Below are 18,881 nucleotides of genomic sequence, written 5' to 3' on the forward strand. Positions count from 1 at the left end.
GGGAGAAACTCTCAGCCACCTCCAAATGATGGAAATGAGCCCGGAGAGTTTGCAGAGCTGGCAATAATCCAAGTTGAAAGAGAGGATGTCTTTGTCTCCGGCAGTGTAAGGAGGCAAATCACTTCCTTTAAAGACGCCGCGGAGCGCTTCATCTCCAAAACCTCTGAAGACAAACCAATAAAATAAAGAAGTTTAAAGATCATTTCCAGCGTAAAATGGATTTCAGAGTTATGGTCGCGTTTTCTGAGCCTTTTATTTAGACATGTTTGTATTTACGCACAACAAATTCCCTCTAATTTAAGGTTTTTAGACGTTGGGTTGTGTCTGGAGGCCTTTCCCAGCCCGAGCAGCGACATTCAAAGGGCGGAGGGGTGGATCAACCTGTGGATTAACGCACAGGCTGAGATTAGTTGCAGTTGCAGTTTGGTTAAACCAGCAGCACCAATCTGTCACCACAGTCGACCCGCTGAATTTGACGCCTCAATTACGCGCAGGCCGTTATGCAAGTTTTAAGAGCGACACCGCCGCTGTTAAAAGACACACTCTCGAAATAGGGGCGCATTCATTTTATACAGGAAAAAGATTATGGACTGTTTACATACAGGGGAGATTCTTGGTTAACAACTGGCTGAGAAAAAAACGTGAATTAAAGCCATGAGGCGGGAGGGTGAGCCGTGCGTAAAAAGAGGAAAGACGATACAAATGAAATCAATAAAACAGAAGATTCTCTGTCAGGCCTCCAGTCGCGAATCGACTTGTTACGCTGCTTAAAGCATCTGTCGGCCAGGCAGGACTTAAAAGGCTCCAAATAAGATGATTTGGCAACATCAAGGCTTTCCCAGCGGTAATGATTACATTTGGACTTAAGATCCATGCAAGAATTTGTAGCCCAGTAAATCTCCTGAGTTCCCTGCCCCCCTCCACTCTTCAAAAGCCTTGTCATTCAAAGGGTTAGGATGTTTGACAATCCCAGCTTGTACTACTCCACCAATTAATTGGGTACGTTGTCGGGATGTTCGTTTCTCTCATCTGCTACTTAGAAAGACAAAGGAGCGCTGGGGGGCTGTTGACACCTCTGCGTCCGGCTCGAGTATAAATGAGGAGACTCCTCGGAGGAGCAGCATTCTTTCTCCTGCTGCACTTGGAGCGACGACTTTCTCCGCAGAGACCTTCCACAGCTGATTTTTACAACTTTTTGAAACAACCAACAGAATGCAGGTGCCCAACAGACCAGTCGGACCGTACGGATACCCTGTGCGTAATTACGCACCAGCATCGCTCTACCCGCACTACCAGGGGAGCCAGTGCGCGTCGCCCTCGAAGCCTCCCAGTGGGAAATCTTTCACTATCGATGCTTTGCTCGCCAAGCCGGAGGACACGAGCAGCAGCCGGACGCCTCTTTCACCAGCAGCTCCGGTTCTGCCTCTCTCCGGACACGTCGGCCTACCGATAGCGACAGCACCTTACATCTACTCCCCGAACATGCTGCACTCAGCGCTCCATCAGCAGCCTGGATATTCAGTCTACTGCTGCCCGCCTTTCAGCTACCAGTCATCATGTCGTGGAGCATTTTACGCACAAGGTAAATAAAGTTGTTCCCATTACAACAAAACCTGACATATGACAAAAAAATCAACACATGTTCGTGTTTCGTGACAGTTTGATTAAATGTCTCATCTCTTTCTTCGCAGCTTCAATGTCCAAAGTGAACGCGGGGCTTCATTCGTTCAAGACTAAAGGTGGGAAGTCGAAACGGATGCGCACCAGCTTCACCAGCGAGCAGCTCTCCCGGCTGGAGAAGGAGTTCGCACGGCAGCAGTACATGGTCGGCTCCGAGAGGTTCCTCCTGGCGTCCGCTCTGCAGCTCACAGAAGCTCAGGTGAGAAAACACTCAAACTCACACAACGTGTAAAATGTGGCCTAAAAAATTATATATCTGAATACTTGTGTCAGTTCAAAGTGTCTAAATGAGTCTCGTTTTCGTCTCCAGGTCAAAGTCTGGTTCCAGAACAGACGCATCAAGTGGCGCAAACAGAGTCTGGAGCAGCAGCAGGCCAAACTGGCCAAACTGGGCCTGGCCGCTCCGCCCAAAAGTCCCGGATCTCAGGGACACGGAGATGAAGGCGATGAGGATGAGGAGTTCTCCGACCTGGACGTGGATATCGACGTGTCCGATGACTCCACAGACCACTGCTGACCCGCCGGGCTGTTAGAAAAAAGACTCTGTACATAGAAGCAGCTGAGAAAAGGAGGCCTGCGTGTCTCCATATGAATATTTAATAGATGTATAGTTATATATTTAATTTTCTACATTTATTGCTCTTTGATGAGTTCACTTCATGTGTTTTTGTATATTTGGATTGAAATATTCAGAAATATATTTTATGACATCAGTGGAAACGTTCTCCTGGTCTTCTTCTCTCCTTCAGCCAGCACATGGCAGAGACAGGCTGCAGAAGTTAAAGCTGGAAATCATAAATCTGCATGTTTCAGTGATAAAAACTGACAAAGGACCTGAAAAAAAAAACAGCTTCTGCTTATAACATCCCTGCTCTGTAAACTCTGACACTGACTTTACTTAAAGAAAAAAAAACTGTTTTCTGAACTTTTTTAGCTCGCTCGCTTTCAATTTAATCGTCCACTTTATGTGGTAATTCTGAGGTAATCGGTCTCCTGACTTCTCTTCATCATATAAAGTCAACTTTTAAAACTCACAGTGCACCAAATCCTTCTCTAGAATTCTGTCTGGGATGTTTTCTAACCGCTTTGACTCAAATTTCATGGTAAAGATGAAGCAGATTAGCTGTTTTTGGTTGTTAAACTCTATAAATTCCCTAATTTTAACTCTGATTGTGGCTTACTTAGTCGTAAATGTTAAATTTTAAAACTTTGAAGCCACATTTTCAAGAGCTTTATATGTTATATTAAAGCACATTTACATTAAAATCTGTGGCATGTTGTCCAGTTCAACAGCCGATAATATCTCACTTTAACAGACTATTTATTTGGAGAACAACTGAATTATCAAACTGAAGCACAAAATGAAATGAGATTTTCCTACACAGAAAAAAATCAGATGACACTTTTCCCAACACTGACTAAAATTACATGTTGGTTAATCTGCCCTGATGAGAAAACTTTGTCTCTAACGTCTCCCATCAAACCATCAGCCGACCCTCTGACCTCTCCTTATTGCCCAGTTTGAGGATGATGGAGACATTTCCTCCTGGTCTGATCTGACTCTGTTTCTTCCCTGAAGTCTGCGTCTGACTCGGGTTCCCCTCTGACTTAAGCTAAGCAAATAAATAACCAGCTCAGGGATTATCTGGGATATCTGTAACCCGGGGTGGTAGGGGTCAGTCTGTCTCGGGGCTACAGAGCTCGGTCTCACTGTTTAATCCCTTTTAAACGGTCGGTACGCCTGTTCTCACTGCTCCACTGCGGACCGGGGCTCCGACGTGCCCACCCGCCGCCGGCAGGTGTCCTGTCTCTGCTCTATTCAGACCCTCTGCTTCAGGTGGATAGGGGGCCGCCGAAGCCCCCGCATGCCTGGCAGACGTGAGGGATGAAACGGGAGAGAGGAGAGCGTGCAGAAAGGATTGGGATGTAGCAAATGAGTCCATCAGAGCAGCTAATTGGGGTGGTCAACCTGAAAGTCCCGTCCTGTGGAGGGCCGAGTCGCACTAAACAAAGAGAGATGATGGGAACACAGAGAGCTGATCCGTCTCTTTAAGCCGGACTTTGTTTCTGCAGTTAGTTGTTGTGTTAAATATGTTGCGGTGATAACTCCACCGTCACCTGCTTCAAGCCTCAGTTAGACTGGAGACGACAGCAAGTTAAGAGGCAAATAAAGATGTGATGATGTAGTAGGAAGTAAAAAAAAAGGTCATATAGATGTTGAGTTAGCACCGTCTACATCTGTGCTTCTTTTTACATGCACACCTTTAAAATAAAGCAATGAATTGGAACCAATCAACCTGAAATCAGGAGATCAAGTCGAAATCCAACCTTATCAATAACAGCTGAAATTAAATAAGCAGTTTACACTTTATATATCTGCTGGATTGTTTGACTGTGAGACCACAAACTTGACACCCTTCCCCCAAATATACAGTCACAGCTCTGCTTCTGGAAGCTGTAATAACAGGTCGATTAATGGAGCGATAATCAAAGTACACTGATCATTTTGAGTAATTTTCGAATGAAAAAGGAGAGAAAAATGGATTTCAGTTTCATAAATGTGAATATTTTCTGTTTCCTTTACTCCTCGGTGAAAAACCAGCACGTTAGAGGACCCTGTTGGGCTTTAAGAGACACTGATCGGCGTGTGTCAGCACACAAATGATCGATTGATCGAGAAAATTAGTAGATCGATCCACAATAAAAGTCATCATTAGTGGCAGGTCTGTCGTATTCTGTACACACCTGAGTAAAGAAGGTTCATTCCCACAGAATCCAATCTATCCTCCTCATCTTTCTTTGCTCTACTGCTTTTTATTTCCTGAGCAAAATGCATTTCAGAACAAGAGTCTCTCTCTTCCAAAGACAGCGTGTGTGTGCTTCAGTTCCTTTACCATACAAAATATAAGCTAAGAAACTGAGCAGAAAGATGAAATGCAAGCTGGAGATCACACAAGTTTCTTCAGTCAGATCAAGCCAACGTAGACAAATGTAACCATCCAAAACCTCCACAGCTGTAGGCAGCAGAGGTTCTGCAGGGAGCAGCCGGCTGCTGACAGTATCAAAGAGCCCACTTTAATAAACAGTAACAGAGCTGATCTCCTTCTCCTGTCCGACACCCCCCGCCTGCTCTCTCCTGGCGTCCCCCCGCTCCGTCTGATTAGGGCCGGAGCGCCGCTGAAGGAGCAGAATTTGTGTAAAAACCCCAGAGAGCCGTTTCTGATGTGATCAGCCGGGACTCAGAGCTCCCCCCCTCCTCTGCTCTCTCCACAGCCCAACGTAATCCCATTGAGGGGGGAAGAAAGAAGCAGTCAGAGGCCTGGGAAAACCTGGAGAGTCCTGGAGAGGGGAGGGGCGGGGGTCAGCGGGCTCGTCGTCCCAATTAGCACAGGGCACCTTACCGGCTGGAGACATGCCAACGCTCTCCAGGGTCTGAAGTCAAGATCTTATCAAAGGACACTGTCACAGCTTCATTCTCTCCGTCCTGTCAGCAGAGACGACACGTTTTATTATGAATCCACACTGTTCAGTTAGACAGTGTTGAGTCTTTGCTGGTGTTTACTGTATTTATTAGAGTTGGAAAAATCAGCTGATTGCTGAAAAAAAGTGAATCTGCAGCAACTCTGACAACTGGATTAGTCGTTCAAGTCGGATTTCTGAGACAGAAGATGTTTGTTTAAACCTCTCAGATGATCTCAAGCTTTTCTTTGCCATAATAACTTAAACACGGTTGGGATTTTAACTGTTCACCCCAGCTGCAAACCACTGATATGTTCACACTGGTATGCATCATAGGCAACGTACCATGTTGTCTTCGAAAAGTTGCAGCCAGGCTGATCTCAGGACAGTTTCCACTTGTGTCTTTGGTGATCAAAGCAGGTATTTTAAGACAAAACATGATTTTTTCCTGAAGCTAACTGAGTGTTTTCTGTGCCTGAACCTAATCACACCATAAGCACGATGTACTAAAACTGATACGTAAAGTTGCAACGTGAAGAAAAGTGTCAACATATCGACGGTTGACAGAAACATATAATTCGGTTGGAATCATTCATCACAATTTCCTGGCAGTTTACAGATTACAGAAATTGGCAGATGAACTGATAATGAAAAATACTTTGACATTTCTGGAGAGCTTTTGTCATCGTCCGGCTGTGACGAGTGGATTCAGACTCAGTTAAGTTTTTTTTTTACATCTTCAGGGCTGAAAACAAGCAGCCAGTTACCCAAAATATTTATTAATATCATTATTTAAAGACAGCTGAGGCATTTTTCTTGTTGTAAACAGAACCCAGAAGTCAGACTGTAGTAAAAGTAAATGAGAAATATATTTACATGTAAACACATTCTGTTTACTGTCGACAGATTATCAGACTGGCCAATCTTTTTAAATCCAACTGCCACTAAAATAAATCAATCTAAAAATGTACTATTGTTTCAGATCTCTTCTAATGCGATTAGTAGTTATTGCTGGATTCTGACAACACTCACTAATTAATATTATATATGTTACATGTGTCTTTCTGCTGAATCTTTCAATATAAAACAATGAGAGTCCGTTTTCTCTCTGAAAACTCTTAAATTGAAAAGCGGCTGGTCACGTGACTCGCGCGGCTCTGAGAAGGTGTGAAAGTTCTCATGGAGAGCAGTAACCTCCACCTCCAATGGGATGAAGACTGCGCTGCATTTGACCAGCGCGGGTTTTAGGGTAGGCGATTGTAAAGAGAGAGAGAGAGAAAAAAAATCCTCCTTTGCATTTTATTTGTAAAGCTGAGGGCCCCTCTACTCCATCTAATAGTCATTAGCTTTCATTACAAGCGTTTGAAGTAGAAGCTGCTCTTTGTCCCGCAGTGAAAGAGCCGCACAATGACTTCTGACACGGGCTCTGAGGAGAGGAGAGCGGCTCTGCTGTCTGGAGAGGAGAGTCTTCTCCCCGCAGGAAGCAGCAGTTCCTGTCCGTGCTGAGCAACAGAACATGTTGGATATCTTTTTACGCGTCCTGGATGTTTATAGTTGTTGTTGTCTGTGTTTTTTATTCTGCAGTCTTGGACATTTTTAATTTAATTTCAGTCGGACTAAGCTGGTTAAGGAATAAAATAAACAATGAGACAAGTCAGAGAACAAACAGAAAGACGTTTATGAGGGCTGGAACTGTGTCCCGCCCGGAATTAGCCGGTTCCAAATGAATGCGTAATTTATCCAACGTGCGTCTTTTACGCACGAGAATAAAATGAGAAAAATCGGAAAATTATGGATGAAATCTCAAAACTTTTGTCAGTCTGTCCATGATAACCAACAGCAGATAAATTTATTCTACTTTCCATAATAGATAATTGCAGAAACAATTTTCGGTGTTCTTACATCGGTATGGAGCTTTAAAAAAAAAAAAAAAAGATTATTTTAAGATTTTTACAACATCTCAGATTTACGCCGTTGTCATAAAATACTTAAAAAATACATTTCAAGATATGAAAAACATCGCAAGTGAAGCTACAGCTACTGTCTCTTGATACCAACACGTATTTTTTTCTCTAACCCGTGTTAAAAACGGGATGTTTGTTTATGTGCGGAGCCGCGTACAGGTGGCTAAACGACCGCACTTCTCACGCAGGTGGCACAAACGCAGCGACGTGCTACTTTTCCCATCTCGTTATAACGGGGTGAAATTTTCCAAGTATTTAAGTGGAACAGATTAGCTGAACACACAAAGCTAATGCGAAACAAAATGGCCAATTAGTTTATTAATGAACGGAGCGGGAGGTGAGAGGGAGAACCGAGCTGCAGCTGTCTGACCGATTAATCAACATCAGGGAGGAAGATCTGAGGACGGGGAGCAGATTCATAGCTAATTAAAACCAGCAGTTCAGAATTATGTCTGCTGATTCCTGTTTATCGCCACAGCTGAAACGATCAGCCAACTTTTTTGATAATTGATCAATCGGTTCTGTCGTTTTTCAAGCAAAAATGTCCAAATTCGCTGCTTCCAGCTTCTTAAATGTGAGGATTCGCTGCTTTACTTTGTTAATTATGACAGTAAATGAAGAGATTTGGGTTCGGGAACATTTCAAGAGGTCTCATCGGCTCTTTTTTACATTTTACAGACAAAAATGAGTCGATTATGATGAATGACCACAGCTGAAGAGATTTAGACTTGTCTGGCATGTTTTAGATCTCAAAGTGATATTAACTATTGCAGGGAGACGCTGTTATCAATATTTTGTGATTTCTGTTACATTCTAAACATTATTTGGGTGTTTTTTGTTTAGCTTGTTGAGGAAGCTGATTTAAAAGTATATTTGAGTGTAATTTAACTATTTTAATCACTGTGCAAATATTAATGTAGTTTAACTACCAGCAGCTGCTGCAGTTTACTGCTGATTTAATTAACTGTAGTTCACGCCACAGTTTTTCTGATCTGTCATGTTTATATAATATATCTAATTTTCAAAGTCATCAGCTGGAAGTGGAACCTGCTGGAGCAGAAACTAAACTGAGGCCAGAAGCTGCAGCTGACCTCTGCAGGGAAATTTAAATCCAAAAAAGAAATAATAAATAAAAACATGTCGTGCCTCCAGTCAGCCACTGGGTGGCAGCATCGGTCTAAAAACAACAAACCATCTTCAGTGAACACGTTGTTGTTACTGCAGTGACGTCAGAAATCACCTCCCCAAATTACACTGAAGGAAAAGAGCTGCTGAAAAACATTTCTGAAAAAATAATAATAAAAATAAATGAATAAACACAAAAAAGTAAAATAATAATAATAATAAAGATATAATAAATAATACAAAAAATATTAGAAAGTAAAACATAAATATATAATAAAAAGTACTAAAAATAATTGTATTGAAAAGTAAAAAAAACAAGTTTTAAAGAAATGAAAATAAGATAAAATAAATACAATGAAAATGAATCTAATTTAAATAAGCATAAAATCAAATTTAAAAAATAAAACTTTTTGTTCTAAATATGTGAGGTTTCCTCTCTTCAGGCCACTAACACTGTAAGAACTGTTTGATAACACACAGATCTGTTTAGAGCTCTTTCATTGTCAGTTTTAAAACGATGTATTGAAGGATCTATCCTGTGATTTCTGTCATTTACATCACGTGTTGTTAACAAAGAGACCACCAGAGGGCAGCACTCGTACAACTCTGACCCACCTGTCGTCAGAGGGGCCCTCACACTTCCTGTCAGGATCCTTCACTGCAGATAAACTCCCAGAATGCTGCTTTTGTTTTTAAACTCCAGACTTTTGGACAGACGTGTGACTGAAGAGTTTGATCAGCCTGATGTGTTTTATTTGTTTTCATCCAGGTTAGAAGTCAGACTGGATGATCTTGGTGTCATTAAGCAACGTTGTTTTTTTTTTTTAAATATATGGTTTAAAATTGTTTTTACAATTTTCTTTCACGCGTTAAATAATAACCATGTACTCTACACCAGAGTTTCTTTCTGTTTCTTAAATCAAAATTGTTGTTTTTTTTCATCACCAGTTTGCAGGAATAAACCTCAACATGAAATCTGAGTTTTTACCCAAACATGTGAAGTTACAAAACAATATTCTTCACAATTTCACTGCATTAATAAGATGCGGTGGTTGAGTGTTTCTCTCTGTTTTTTTTCCAAGAATGATAATATTCTTATGAAGAAATTAAAATGCCAATTAAATCATTATTCTATGTCTCTCGCCCTGTGTTGCACCGTGGAGCGGCTCATATAAAGAGTTATGCGTCCTGATCAACCTCCTCACCATCTCTCAGTTTACTTAATCAGTCACTGTGTAACTAAAGCTTTTCTCCTCCACTCTTATTAATATATAATCTGGAGAACTGTGATTCCAGTGTGATTCACAGAGGACATGAACACGGAATAAATCTCTGTATATCTCAGTCTGGGTTTGGATTGTCATTTTTCACCCGAAAATGTGGATTTTCACAATAAAAGACGTTTTACGCACAGATGTGATCAGCAGCGGAACAACAGGAGACTCCACTGCTTTGGTTTGGTTGCGGGTCTGGCCACCTATTAACCAGCAGCGACCCGGGTCAGTGCGTAAAGGCCCCGCAGGGCTTCATCATTAAACTGGCGCGGCTCGGTCTGCGCTCCGGTTCCTGAGGGTGAAGAGTTTAAATATAAAATCCAGCGAGTCCAGAGAAATGTTTGATCGCTCTCTGCTTCATACGGTTATTAACTTGACTTCTTGATTACAATGTGACCTTTTCTTGTTTCGGGAAGGACACGCAGAGTAATGAACTGATTGTGTGTGTGTGTGTGTGTGTGTGTGTGTGTGTGTGTGTGTGTGTGTGTGTGTGTGTGTGTGTGTGTGTGTCCTGGAGCAAAATAACTCCACAGCAACATGTTGACGCACGCGTGTTTAATAAGATTACAATGATTCACATGTTTATCATATTCAGTAGTCGCTCCTGTGAGTCCTGTAGTTTCCAGAAAAATTCTAATTATTTAAAAAAAAAAAAAAAAAGATGCTTAAAGAGAGAAATAAGGAGATTTTAGGGGGGAAACGTCTTTTAGGAGCCTTTAGCTCTAAACGCCCTAATCAACAACTTGTTTTACCTCATAATTTCCACCGGTAATGATTTTCTAATGCAACCTCCGCGCAAACGAGCGCATTAAGAGGATAATTATTAACTTGGTTAGTGCGGCATGGAAGCGGAGCGCCGAGGGGATTCAGCTCCGAAACACAATTACCTGCTGCTTCCTCCTGCAGGAGCCGAGCTCCCACAGAGGACGAGCTCCGGTCTGTGCTTCATCACAGCGTTCAGGCGTCAAACTCGGTTCAAAACAAACTGATTTGATTTTTAATTGATGCATCTGAGAAGCCAGAAGGGAAATTTGTGTCTTTGAAAGAGAAAAACTCACACAAATGTTTGTTTTTTAGTGCGTTTGTGTATTTGTAATATTACTGTTTCAAATAAATTAATATCAACATATATACATTAAATGAATTCGATTACAGCTATTGATATTATTATTATGATCATGATAGTTTGCATTTATAGCGCGAAAAATAAGTATTAAGTTGAAAAATGTCAATAGAAAAATCTTAATTTCCTGATTTTCTTCAAGTTCAACGTGTATAAAACACACACACTCTCACACACTGATAAATTAATTACAAATTGAAACTAATCAATAAAGATGACCAACTGTTTTATTTTTATGGGATTAAAGAAGATGAAAAAAAAAAAGTTTCTGTTTTTATCTTCGGTGAAAGTTCACCTGAGCGCAAAATGCGCTTCAGCAGATAATAAAAACTGAGTTACAGGCCTGTTGATACTTCACTGAACACGTCCAGCGTCACTTTACTTTACATGGGAGGATTTTTATGTTTGATATCTGTAAAAAAACAAAAAACAAAAATAAAACCAGGTGATTTAACGGGCTGGAGGAGTGAAACTCGTCCAGGAACAACAGCCACACTGAAACCCTGGTGAGGTTTCCACTCGTGTCCTGTGACCCTTCGCCTCCGTGTCCGCGTCACTTCTGCAGAATTTCCTGGCTGATTGAAGTTTAGCTGCTCGCCCCCCTCCGGCTGCTTGTTTCCCCTCCCGAGCACCGACATATTACGGGCTGAGTAGGACGCACAATGAGCCATTAATTGGAGCACACATGTTTTCTCAGCGTGCCTCTGTAACTAAGCCTCCTCGCCGGGGCCCCCGTGTCGATCTATGAAGCAGGTATTTGAATGAGGAAGACCTATTGGCAGGTGCTCTGGTCCAATCAGCGCGCTCCGTGCGCGGCGTCGAGACGCACTGAAGGTTGGAGGCGCTTTGACTCGGTGCGCAGAAACCCTCTGAGTCCACGGATCGGGCTCATTTGCAGCGCTGTTGAGTTCTGTAGCAGCATCTCCTCCAGGACGAGCCCGCGTACACACGAACCCGCAGACCGTCCTCAGCGCTCCACCTGTGGTCATGACGCGCCTCTGAGAGGGAGCTTACTTCTTCTTCAGCGACAGATTTCTTCTCTTCTGGTCTCGTTTTTCCTTCCAGAGATGATGTTTTCGTCTGCAGGGAAGCGCTGCTTCACGATAGAGTCTCTGGTCGCCAAGGAGAACCCTCTGACGGCCGAGGACCCGATCCGTCCCACGGCTCTAAGTTACTCCAACCCGACGACAGATGCCTTAATGAACAGCTACCAGGGGCCACCGGCCAGGTCCCTGTACCAGACCCCGGACCTGGTGTTCCCAGAGACGGTCGGCCACCCCTCCCTCACCGTGGCTCCCCACCAGCTCGGAGGCTCCCACCTACAGCATCCGCACTTCTTCGGGACGCAACACCGAGACCCGCTCAACTTCTACCCCTGGGTGCTCCGGAACAGGTTCTTTGGACACAGATTTCAAGGTAAAAAAAAAAAAAAAAAAAACATAAAATGCGAAGACGCAGATTTTTAGTCCACTTGAAGTCGTGCGCAATTATTATTTATCTGCTCCTACCAAGCCAAACAATTAAAGTAACTCTAGACTCATGATTAACTAGATTTAGGGAGAAGAAATGTGTTTATTTCTCATCTAACTGAAGCCGTCAGATCGATCAGTCCTTCATATTTCATCGCCACGACACAGATCGCACTCAGCGATCAGGCCACCGGCTGCGCTGCCCTCATGCTGCCGCTCCCTCTGCGCCCTGCAGCGACTCTCACAGCCGCACAGCCACGAGAAGATAAGCGCTGATTTTTACTCCTTTTTTTTCTCCCCCTCATACAAGAAAACCCGCCCTGGGTCAGACTACAGGTTTTTTTTTAAATATCTGGCACAACAGCCAGGCCGAGGAGAGCGAACAGATCGAGTCCAGGATAATAAAGTCGGTTTAATGGGAACTGAAGGATTTACGCGCAGCCTGCAGTGATTTATTTATTCAGCGGACTGAGCTGAGCGCACAGACGAGCCAACATGGCTCAACTAAAACTGCGCATGTGGGTTTATTGACAGAATGATGCAAATCTAGAAATCGCCAGTTTTTAAATACAAAGTACTAAATTATTTTTCCACACCGACAGTTTGTTGTATCCTAATGTTTGTTTAAATGTATCAATTAATTAATTAAATATCTAATGACGTTTTCTAGTTGGACAAAAAAATAAAATAAATTAAACGAAGAAAACAATTTAAATATTCAGTTTATAATCAAAATGGAAAAAAATTAAATTAAAAATTAATTATAAAATGGGAGAGAAAACAAACTGTTTTCTGGATGTTTTTGCGCCACATGAACATTTCATCTTGAAAATATTTTTTTAGTTTCTCCTTCCTGACAAAATATTTGGAAGAATTAAAAGATAAATGTCGGTTAGTGAACAAATAATGTCGCTCCAATGACACAAATTATAAAACGTTTATTTGCTTTATTTTAATGCAAATTCATCTACAATAAATCATTGTGTAATCCTACTATATGTGCATGTTTGGTTGATATATTTCAATCAAAATAATAAATATTAGCTGTCATTTACGCCCTCAAAAAAACCTTTTTAATCAGATCTGCAAATCTTTATTTTATTTTTTTTTTTATCTTCAGGCTTTTTCACTGTTTTTGTTGTTTTTATTACAAATGAATTTCTCTATTCAAAATGAGTTGTGTATTATTGGATATGGGCGCATGTATGCGTGTTTTCAATCCAAATTAAGTGTGTCGCATTATTCTTGGGGGGACTAAAGATAATCTCAGAACACAAAATACAAATTATGAAACTCACTATAATAAGTGTGTTTGTCTCCGTGTCGATGCGCGACATTCAAACGGATTTCACCGCGTCACGTGCGTAAAATAACACAATTAAAATATGATTTAACAGTGAGACCTGATACAGAAATAAACCAGCAGGTCAGGTTTCACTTTAGAAATTAAGAACATTGGAATCAGATTTAAAATATATTATTATTATTATTATTATTATTATTATTATTATTATTATTATTATAGACCTACATTTTATGTCCTGCTTCATGAATAATACCTTTCCAGACGACATGTTACTGAAGGTGTGATAGTGACGCTGCAGCATCACTTCCTCACACTACAGCAGAGCGTTTGGACCTATTAACGCTGTTCACACTGTTTCTGATGAGGCAGCCCACACACACACACACACACACACACACACAGACACCTGACAGGTCCAGTCGGAACCAGCTGCTCCAGCTCCGCCTTCACCTTCCACCCCTCCTTCCTTGTTTCTCTTCCAAGGTAACGACGTGTCCCAGGACAGCCTGCTGCTCCACGGTCCCTTCGCCAGGAAGCCCAAACGCATCCGGACCGCCTTCTCGCCCTCCCAGCTCCTCCGGCTGGAGCGAGCCTTCGAGAAGAACCACTACGTGGTCGGAGCCGAGAGGAAGCAGCTGGCGAACAGCTTGAGTTTATCCGAGACGCAGGTGAGCTGAAGTTAAAGTCCCTCACCTTCAAATCATCAAATGAATCGAGAGTATTAATTAATATTCACATAACGCGACTTGTGCGTAATTGATTGGCACAAAGCTCAGAAGCGGCGTTCATCCAAACAGCTGACTCAGCAGAACCCCTTCATGTTCTCCATTATGAGGCCTAATGGACTCATTAAACATCCGCATCGATCAAATTTACACTCTTTAATCTTAAACACCTTTAACTGAACCCTCAGCAGCACTGATTTATATAAATCCATAAATATAAATGTCTTCATGTTTGTGTCGTTCTGTCAGATCCGTTAATCTTTAATTCCCTCCGTTAAAAAAACTGTGTAGAAATTCAACTCAGAACTTTAATGAGTAATAACAGAAACTCAGAAACATTTCTTTGTGTTCACATCACTGAACAAACAAGCTGCTCTCAGCAGAAACACTGTGCGAAGCTAGAGAGGTGGCAGGGTCCGCCACTTATAAATAAAATAAAACGGCATTGATTTTATCGAGTCATGAAAAGAAGAGTTTTTTATTTTTATCTATCTAAGTTTATTTCGGCATTAAAAAAAAGTGAATTTCGCCTCTAATTAAAATGTACTCCCCAAAATACTACGTACTGCTCCTTTAATACTGTAATATACATATTTAGCATCATGATAATTTATATTCAGATCATTTCTGATGTGTAAATAATAATTAACCAAAGATTAAATCCACTGTCGTCTGTGTAACATCTGAATAAACAGGAGCTACAGATATGAACAATTACAGCCGCTCAAATAAAACTTGCAGTTTGAAATTAATCTGTAATTTTGCTGGTTTAAATTTTAATTATTACTATTATTAGAACCGACTCTGCAGTATCAGGAGTTCACCTCATTTTAGTCTACTTTCCTTATATTTACTGGTATTTTCCATGTAGCATTTCTGTGGCTAACTATTTTGGGAATAATTAGGTAAATGTTTGGGATTGTCTTAAACTAAACATGTAAAATAATATAAAATAATAATTAATTATCCCCCAAATATCCCAAAAAAAACCCATCCAACCAGATTAATTTATTTTATGCATCATGAAAAAAATGTAGCTAACATTCTGCACAGTAAGCAGTCTAGCCACTTTGGTCTTATTGTGTATATAATCAAATTTTTGCTTGATTTATCGCGATATTTTACAGCCACCGCTCAAATCTGGAATATAAGGGAAAACATGGTTGGAGAAATGTTGCGTTTAGTGAATAAACAAACGCTCAACAATCAGACAAATGATAAAATGTTGCAACTGTCTGTTTCCTGCTTCTGTAGAAACATTTGGACCAGCCGACTGATCGAGTCACCGGTTATAAAAATATCTTTCACCCCGAGCGGCTGAAGAGAAACAGTCAAACTGTGAAAAAAATATTATTTCTCTCTTGCTTTTAGACAAATGAACAAAAACACTGGAACTAGTCCAGTTATTTGCGGCTCTTTGAAACCGTGATTACAGCGTAGAGTCGCCGAGAACAACTGAGAGGAAACTATGAGCGCTGCTGTGTTGCTATTTTAAAAATGCATCCCGGCCATGTATATATTCCATATCATATTCCAAGGTCACACCAGCGTCGGTCAGGAAGCCATTAAGCCCCGCTGACCTTTCCCAGACATTAATGCATCCTCGGTTATATAAACAAGAGGCGAGAAGTCGCTGTTAGTTTGTTTAACCAGGAATCCTTTAAAATAAACAGTATTTCTGCAGAATAAGTGTAAAACACAATCAGAAGGAGATGAGCTGTTTTTGTGACGAGTGGATTGAGAATATAATAAAATATTTAGTTTAAACAAGGTTCGAAATGTAGAAATTGGAGCACGGATTGTGAAATTAATTATTATTTCATTTTATTTTGACTTGAAGTGTTTTCCGTACGAACCGGCACACGTTCGTCATCGCAAAAAATCAAAAGGAAGAGCCAAAAATATTCGTCGATACGTTGATCGGTCAAACTCCAGGAAGCTGTGAAGTATTTCTGATAATCAATTCAAGGTTTTCATCATTTGTCAAGCAAAATCTACCAAAGTTTTCATGATGCAAGTGTCAGAATTTAATATAACAAGACATTAACATGGCAGGTTTTGGCATCTGATGGCGTCAGTTTGGACTTCTTGCCTTTTCTCACATTTTAGAGACGGAGCAGTTCATTGATTACATGAGAAAAATACTCAGTGGATTAATAGATAATGAAAATAATGGTTCATTTCTAAAAGCAGACATGTATTGACCCAAAATCTGTGAACTTAAACACATCGTTTATGTTATTAGCGACACCTGAGTGTGAAAAGTTCACAAGTTCTGTCCAACGTCAGTGTTTGAGCACCGGAGGCTTCAAGTGTCAACATCACACTTGAATACTGGCCCACGATTGGCTGGCAAATGCCGTTTGTGATGTCACAAATCATGCTGGTAGGCCCGCCTCTTAAAATCAGAAAGATCATGTACACTCAGGAAGAAGGAGGAGAAGGTTTCACACCTGTGGTGGGCTTTAAAAAAGAGTGACCATCTGTGTGCATCCTCGTCGTTAAACCCTGCTCGTGTGTCTGTCCAGGTGAAGGTGTGGTTCCAGAACAGGCGGACTAAGTACAAGCGGCAGAAGCTGGAGGAGGAGGGACCCGACAGCCAGCAGAAGAAGAAGGGGAACCACCACATCAACAGATGGCGCATCGCCACCAAGCAGGCCAGCTCGGAGGACATAGACGTCACCTCAGAGGACTGAAAGAAAACCTCCTCCCTGAACCCTGCGTCTCCTTCTGACGCACCAGAGGACCAACCACTATTTATTATGTAATATTATTAAGTATAATTAGACCGGTTAGAGGACGGCTGCGCATCTCTTCATCGAGGTGTTTTTACTCCGTGACACTGGGAGAAGAAAAATACATAATTATTTAATGACATCCGTCGTGAACGTCTCTGGACGAGGAGAAGCATCGTTTAATGAATCTTTGGTGTGACGACCAAAGACGAAGAGAGAAACAACGTCAACCTCTATCATAGTGTTTGTTGTTTTTTTTAAATTGTACATAGGCCGCGTATAAAGGTTGTTTTTGAAAAGAAGGCTATTTGTTTCATTAAACGCTGTTTTTAACCACCTGCTTAGGTCATTAACACCTCGTCGCTCAGCCCAAACCTGTGAGCCACGTTAATTTAAAACATTTGTGCTTGTCGCACGATTCCGACGAGCCAGAAGAACAAAAGCAGGAAACGAAGGATGCGTGGAAGAAGATCCACGGTTCCCTATAATGAAGATTCATCCCCACAGACAGACAGAGAGAGAGGGACGCGATTCACGAGCAGCTGTGCGTGACTTCCGGGACAGACGAGAAGCTGCAGAGACCTCTGGCGTCAGGGGCGAGTTGTGCCACATAATAAAAAACAAAACAAAAAAAAAGCAGCTCCACAGATTTGTGCTTCTTCTGCCATGTCACATCTGTCAGTGTGGGGTGATGGACGACATCTTTAAACCCCATGTGTCATACAAAAAAACAGAACGTGTAATTACAAAAAAAAGATGTTTTAGAAATAAAAACAAAAGATATTTCTCTCATGAGGAATGTACATTTTTTCTGTCTACTCCAGGTGTTTGAATTTGTTCATCTTGTCAGCCATGTTAGAGTCACGCAGGGTTTCCTCTTATATTTAAAAAAAAAAAAAAAAAGCCATTACAGCTGCAGGTTTCACTCATTAGTCGCTCTCCTCTCCGGCTCGAGCTGCATGTGCAGATCAGTGTGAGGCTTGCTGCTGCAGTGTTTGATTGGAATGAAAAAACCTGCAGACGCTCGAGCCTCTGTGGGGAGCGGAGAAGTGGCCGAGCGAAGAAGGATTTTTTTTGTTTCGCTCTTTAAAAAAGAAAACCCTGAAAATCTGGAGGGGTGTCTGTACGAGGCGGCAGGAGTGTTGCAGGGACAGTTGCACAGGTGTCAGGTGTGTGTTTTACCTATTTCCTCCAAATTCCAGCAGAAGGGGGGTCGGACAGAGATGATTCCCATCCAGAGGGAGCAACCTCTGTAAAAAGAGAGAAAAAAGAGGGGAAAGTAGTTACTATTGTGCGGCGGCTCTTTCACCAAAGCGCCTCAGTAATCACCTGTCAAAAGAAACGGAAGGAATCTCCTCCTAATGACCCCGAGAGGCTTCAGACGGCTGACCCCTCACGTCTTGTTTTGTAAGCTAAGCGACAGAAAAGACAGCGAGGGAGCTGGAGGAGGGAGGGAGGGAAGGAGGGAAGGAGGGAGGGAGGGAGGGAGGGAGGGAGGAGGCGTACGGTGCAGCGGTTTTTACAAAAGGTGGACAAAACGTCAAGACATCTGTCTTGTTTTGAGTTTCCTCAGGACATCCTATACTCACTGCAGGTGCAAATACACATGAGAGGAGATTCGACATTCCTTAATGTCCAAATAAACAGCATGAGCGGTGGGACTTAAAGGGGCAGTTCACAAAATACAGATCTGTGTGGTTGTTTTGGAGATATATCAGCTCGACAACAATGACGGACGGCGTTAATCAGTTACTACATGGAACTAATCGAGAGAAGGTCAAGGGAGACATTTTCGGTTCAGGTTTTCAAATGTATGTTTTGGCGCCAACAGGAAGCGCCATCTTGTTCCGTGACATGAGAGAGAGAGCTGAGGCCTATCGCATGTTGGGTCAACATGATTAACGAGAGCCACACCTCTCATTCGCCTGCTAGAAAAACACTTAAGGGGGGAAAATCACGCCTGTCTCCCTAAACGCCGTGTCTCCTGTCGCCTGAGTCAGCTGAGCGGAGAGTTCAGGAAG

General features: G+C 41.9%; 3 protein-coding genes across 4 annotated transcripts in view; 2 read left to right on the forward strand and 1 right to left on the reverse strand.

Moving 5' to 3' along the window:
* The first annotated feature begins 374 nt into the window (after nt 1–374).
* Nucleotides 375–2,387, forward strand: noto (notochord homeobox). The gene is made up of 3 exons (XM_037071977.1): nt 375–1,582; nt 1,692–1,879; nt 1,991–2,387. The coding sequence occupies exons 1-3, from the start codon at nt 1,213–1,215 to the stop codon at nt 2,195–2,197; spliced, it is 765 nt and encodes a 254-aa protein (XP_036927872.1). The 5' UTR covers nt 375–1,212; the 3' UTR covers nt 2,198–2,387.
* A 2,085-nt stretch (nt 2,388–4,472) lies between these two features.
* The window catches only part of sfxn5a (sideroflexin 5a), a 33,235-nt gene continuing 18,826 nt past the window's right edge, over nt 4,473–18,881 (reverse strand). Inside the window, exons 16-18 of one of the 2 annotated variants that reach the window (XR_005070266.1) lie at nt 18,043–18,110; nt 13,807–14,093; nt 4,473–5,164 (exon numbers count right to left, since the gene is read on the reverse strand). The gene's annotated coding sequence lies outside the window, so the exon portion shown is untranslated. The remainder of the gene's footprint in view (nt 5,165–13,806; nt 14,094–18,042; nt 18,111–18,881) is intronic. The other variant, XR_005070267.1, reaches the window with a different exon arrangement.
* On the forward strand, nt 10,146–17,655 carry emx1 (empty spiracles homeobox 1). The gene is made up of 3 exons (XM_037071793.1): nt 10,146–12,041; nt 13,884–14,068; nt 16,654–17,655. The coding sequence occupies exons 1-3, from the start codon at nt 11,387–11,389 to the stop codon at nt 16,819–16,821; spliced, it is 1,008 nt and encodes a 335-aa protein (XP_036927688.1). The 5' UTR covers nt 10,146–11,386; the 3' UTR covers nt 16,822–17,655.

Source organism: Acanthopagrus latus, chromosome 16 (genome assembly GCF_904848185.1).
Source record: "Acanthopagrus latus isolate v.2019 chromosome 16, fAcaLat1.1, whole genome shotgun sequence".
Classification (NCBI taxonomy): Eukaryota; Metazoa; Chordata; class Actinopteri; order Spariformes; family Sparidae; genus Acanthopagrus; species Acanthopagrus latus.

What these genes read in the sequence shown, in the direction of transcription:
- noto (XM_037071977.1), top strand. Translation starts at nt 1,213, where the DNA reads ATGCAGGTGCCCAACAGACCAGTCGGACCGTACGGATACCCTGTGCGT. An exon ending in TGGAGCATTTTACGCACAAG is followed by an intron (nt 1,583 to 1,691) that starts GTAAATAAAGTT and finishes CTTTCTTCGCAG; the next exon opens with CTTCAATGTCCAAAGTGAAC. An exon ending in TGCAGCTCACAGAAGCTCAG is followed by an intron (nt 1,880 to 1,990) that starts GTGAGAAAACAC and finishes TTTCGTCTCCAG; the next exon opens with GTCAAAGTCTGGTTCCAGAA.
- emx1 (XM_037071793.1), top strand. Translation starts at nt 11,387, where the DNA reads ATGAGGAAGACCTATTGGCAGGTGCTCTGGTCCAATCAGCGCGCTCCG. An exon ending in CTTTGGACACAGATTTCAAG is followed by an intron (nt 12,042 to 13,883) that starts GTAAAAAAAAAA and finishes TTCTCTTCCAAG; the next exon opens with GTAACGACGTGTCCCAGGAC. An exon ending in TGAGTTTATCCGAGACGCAG is followed by an intron (nt 14,069 to 16,653) that starts GTGAGCTGAAGT and finishes GTGTCTGTCCAG; the next exon opens with GTGAAGGTGTGGTTCCAGAA.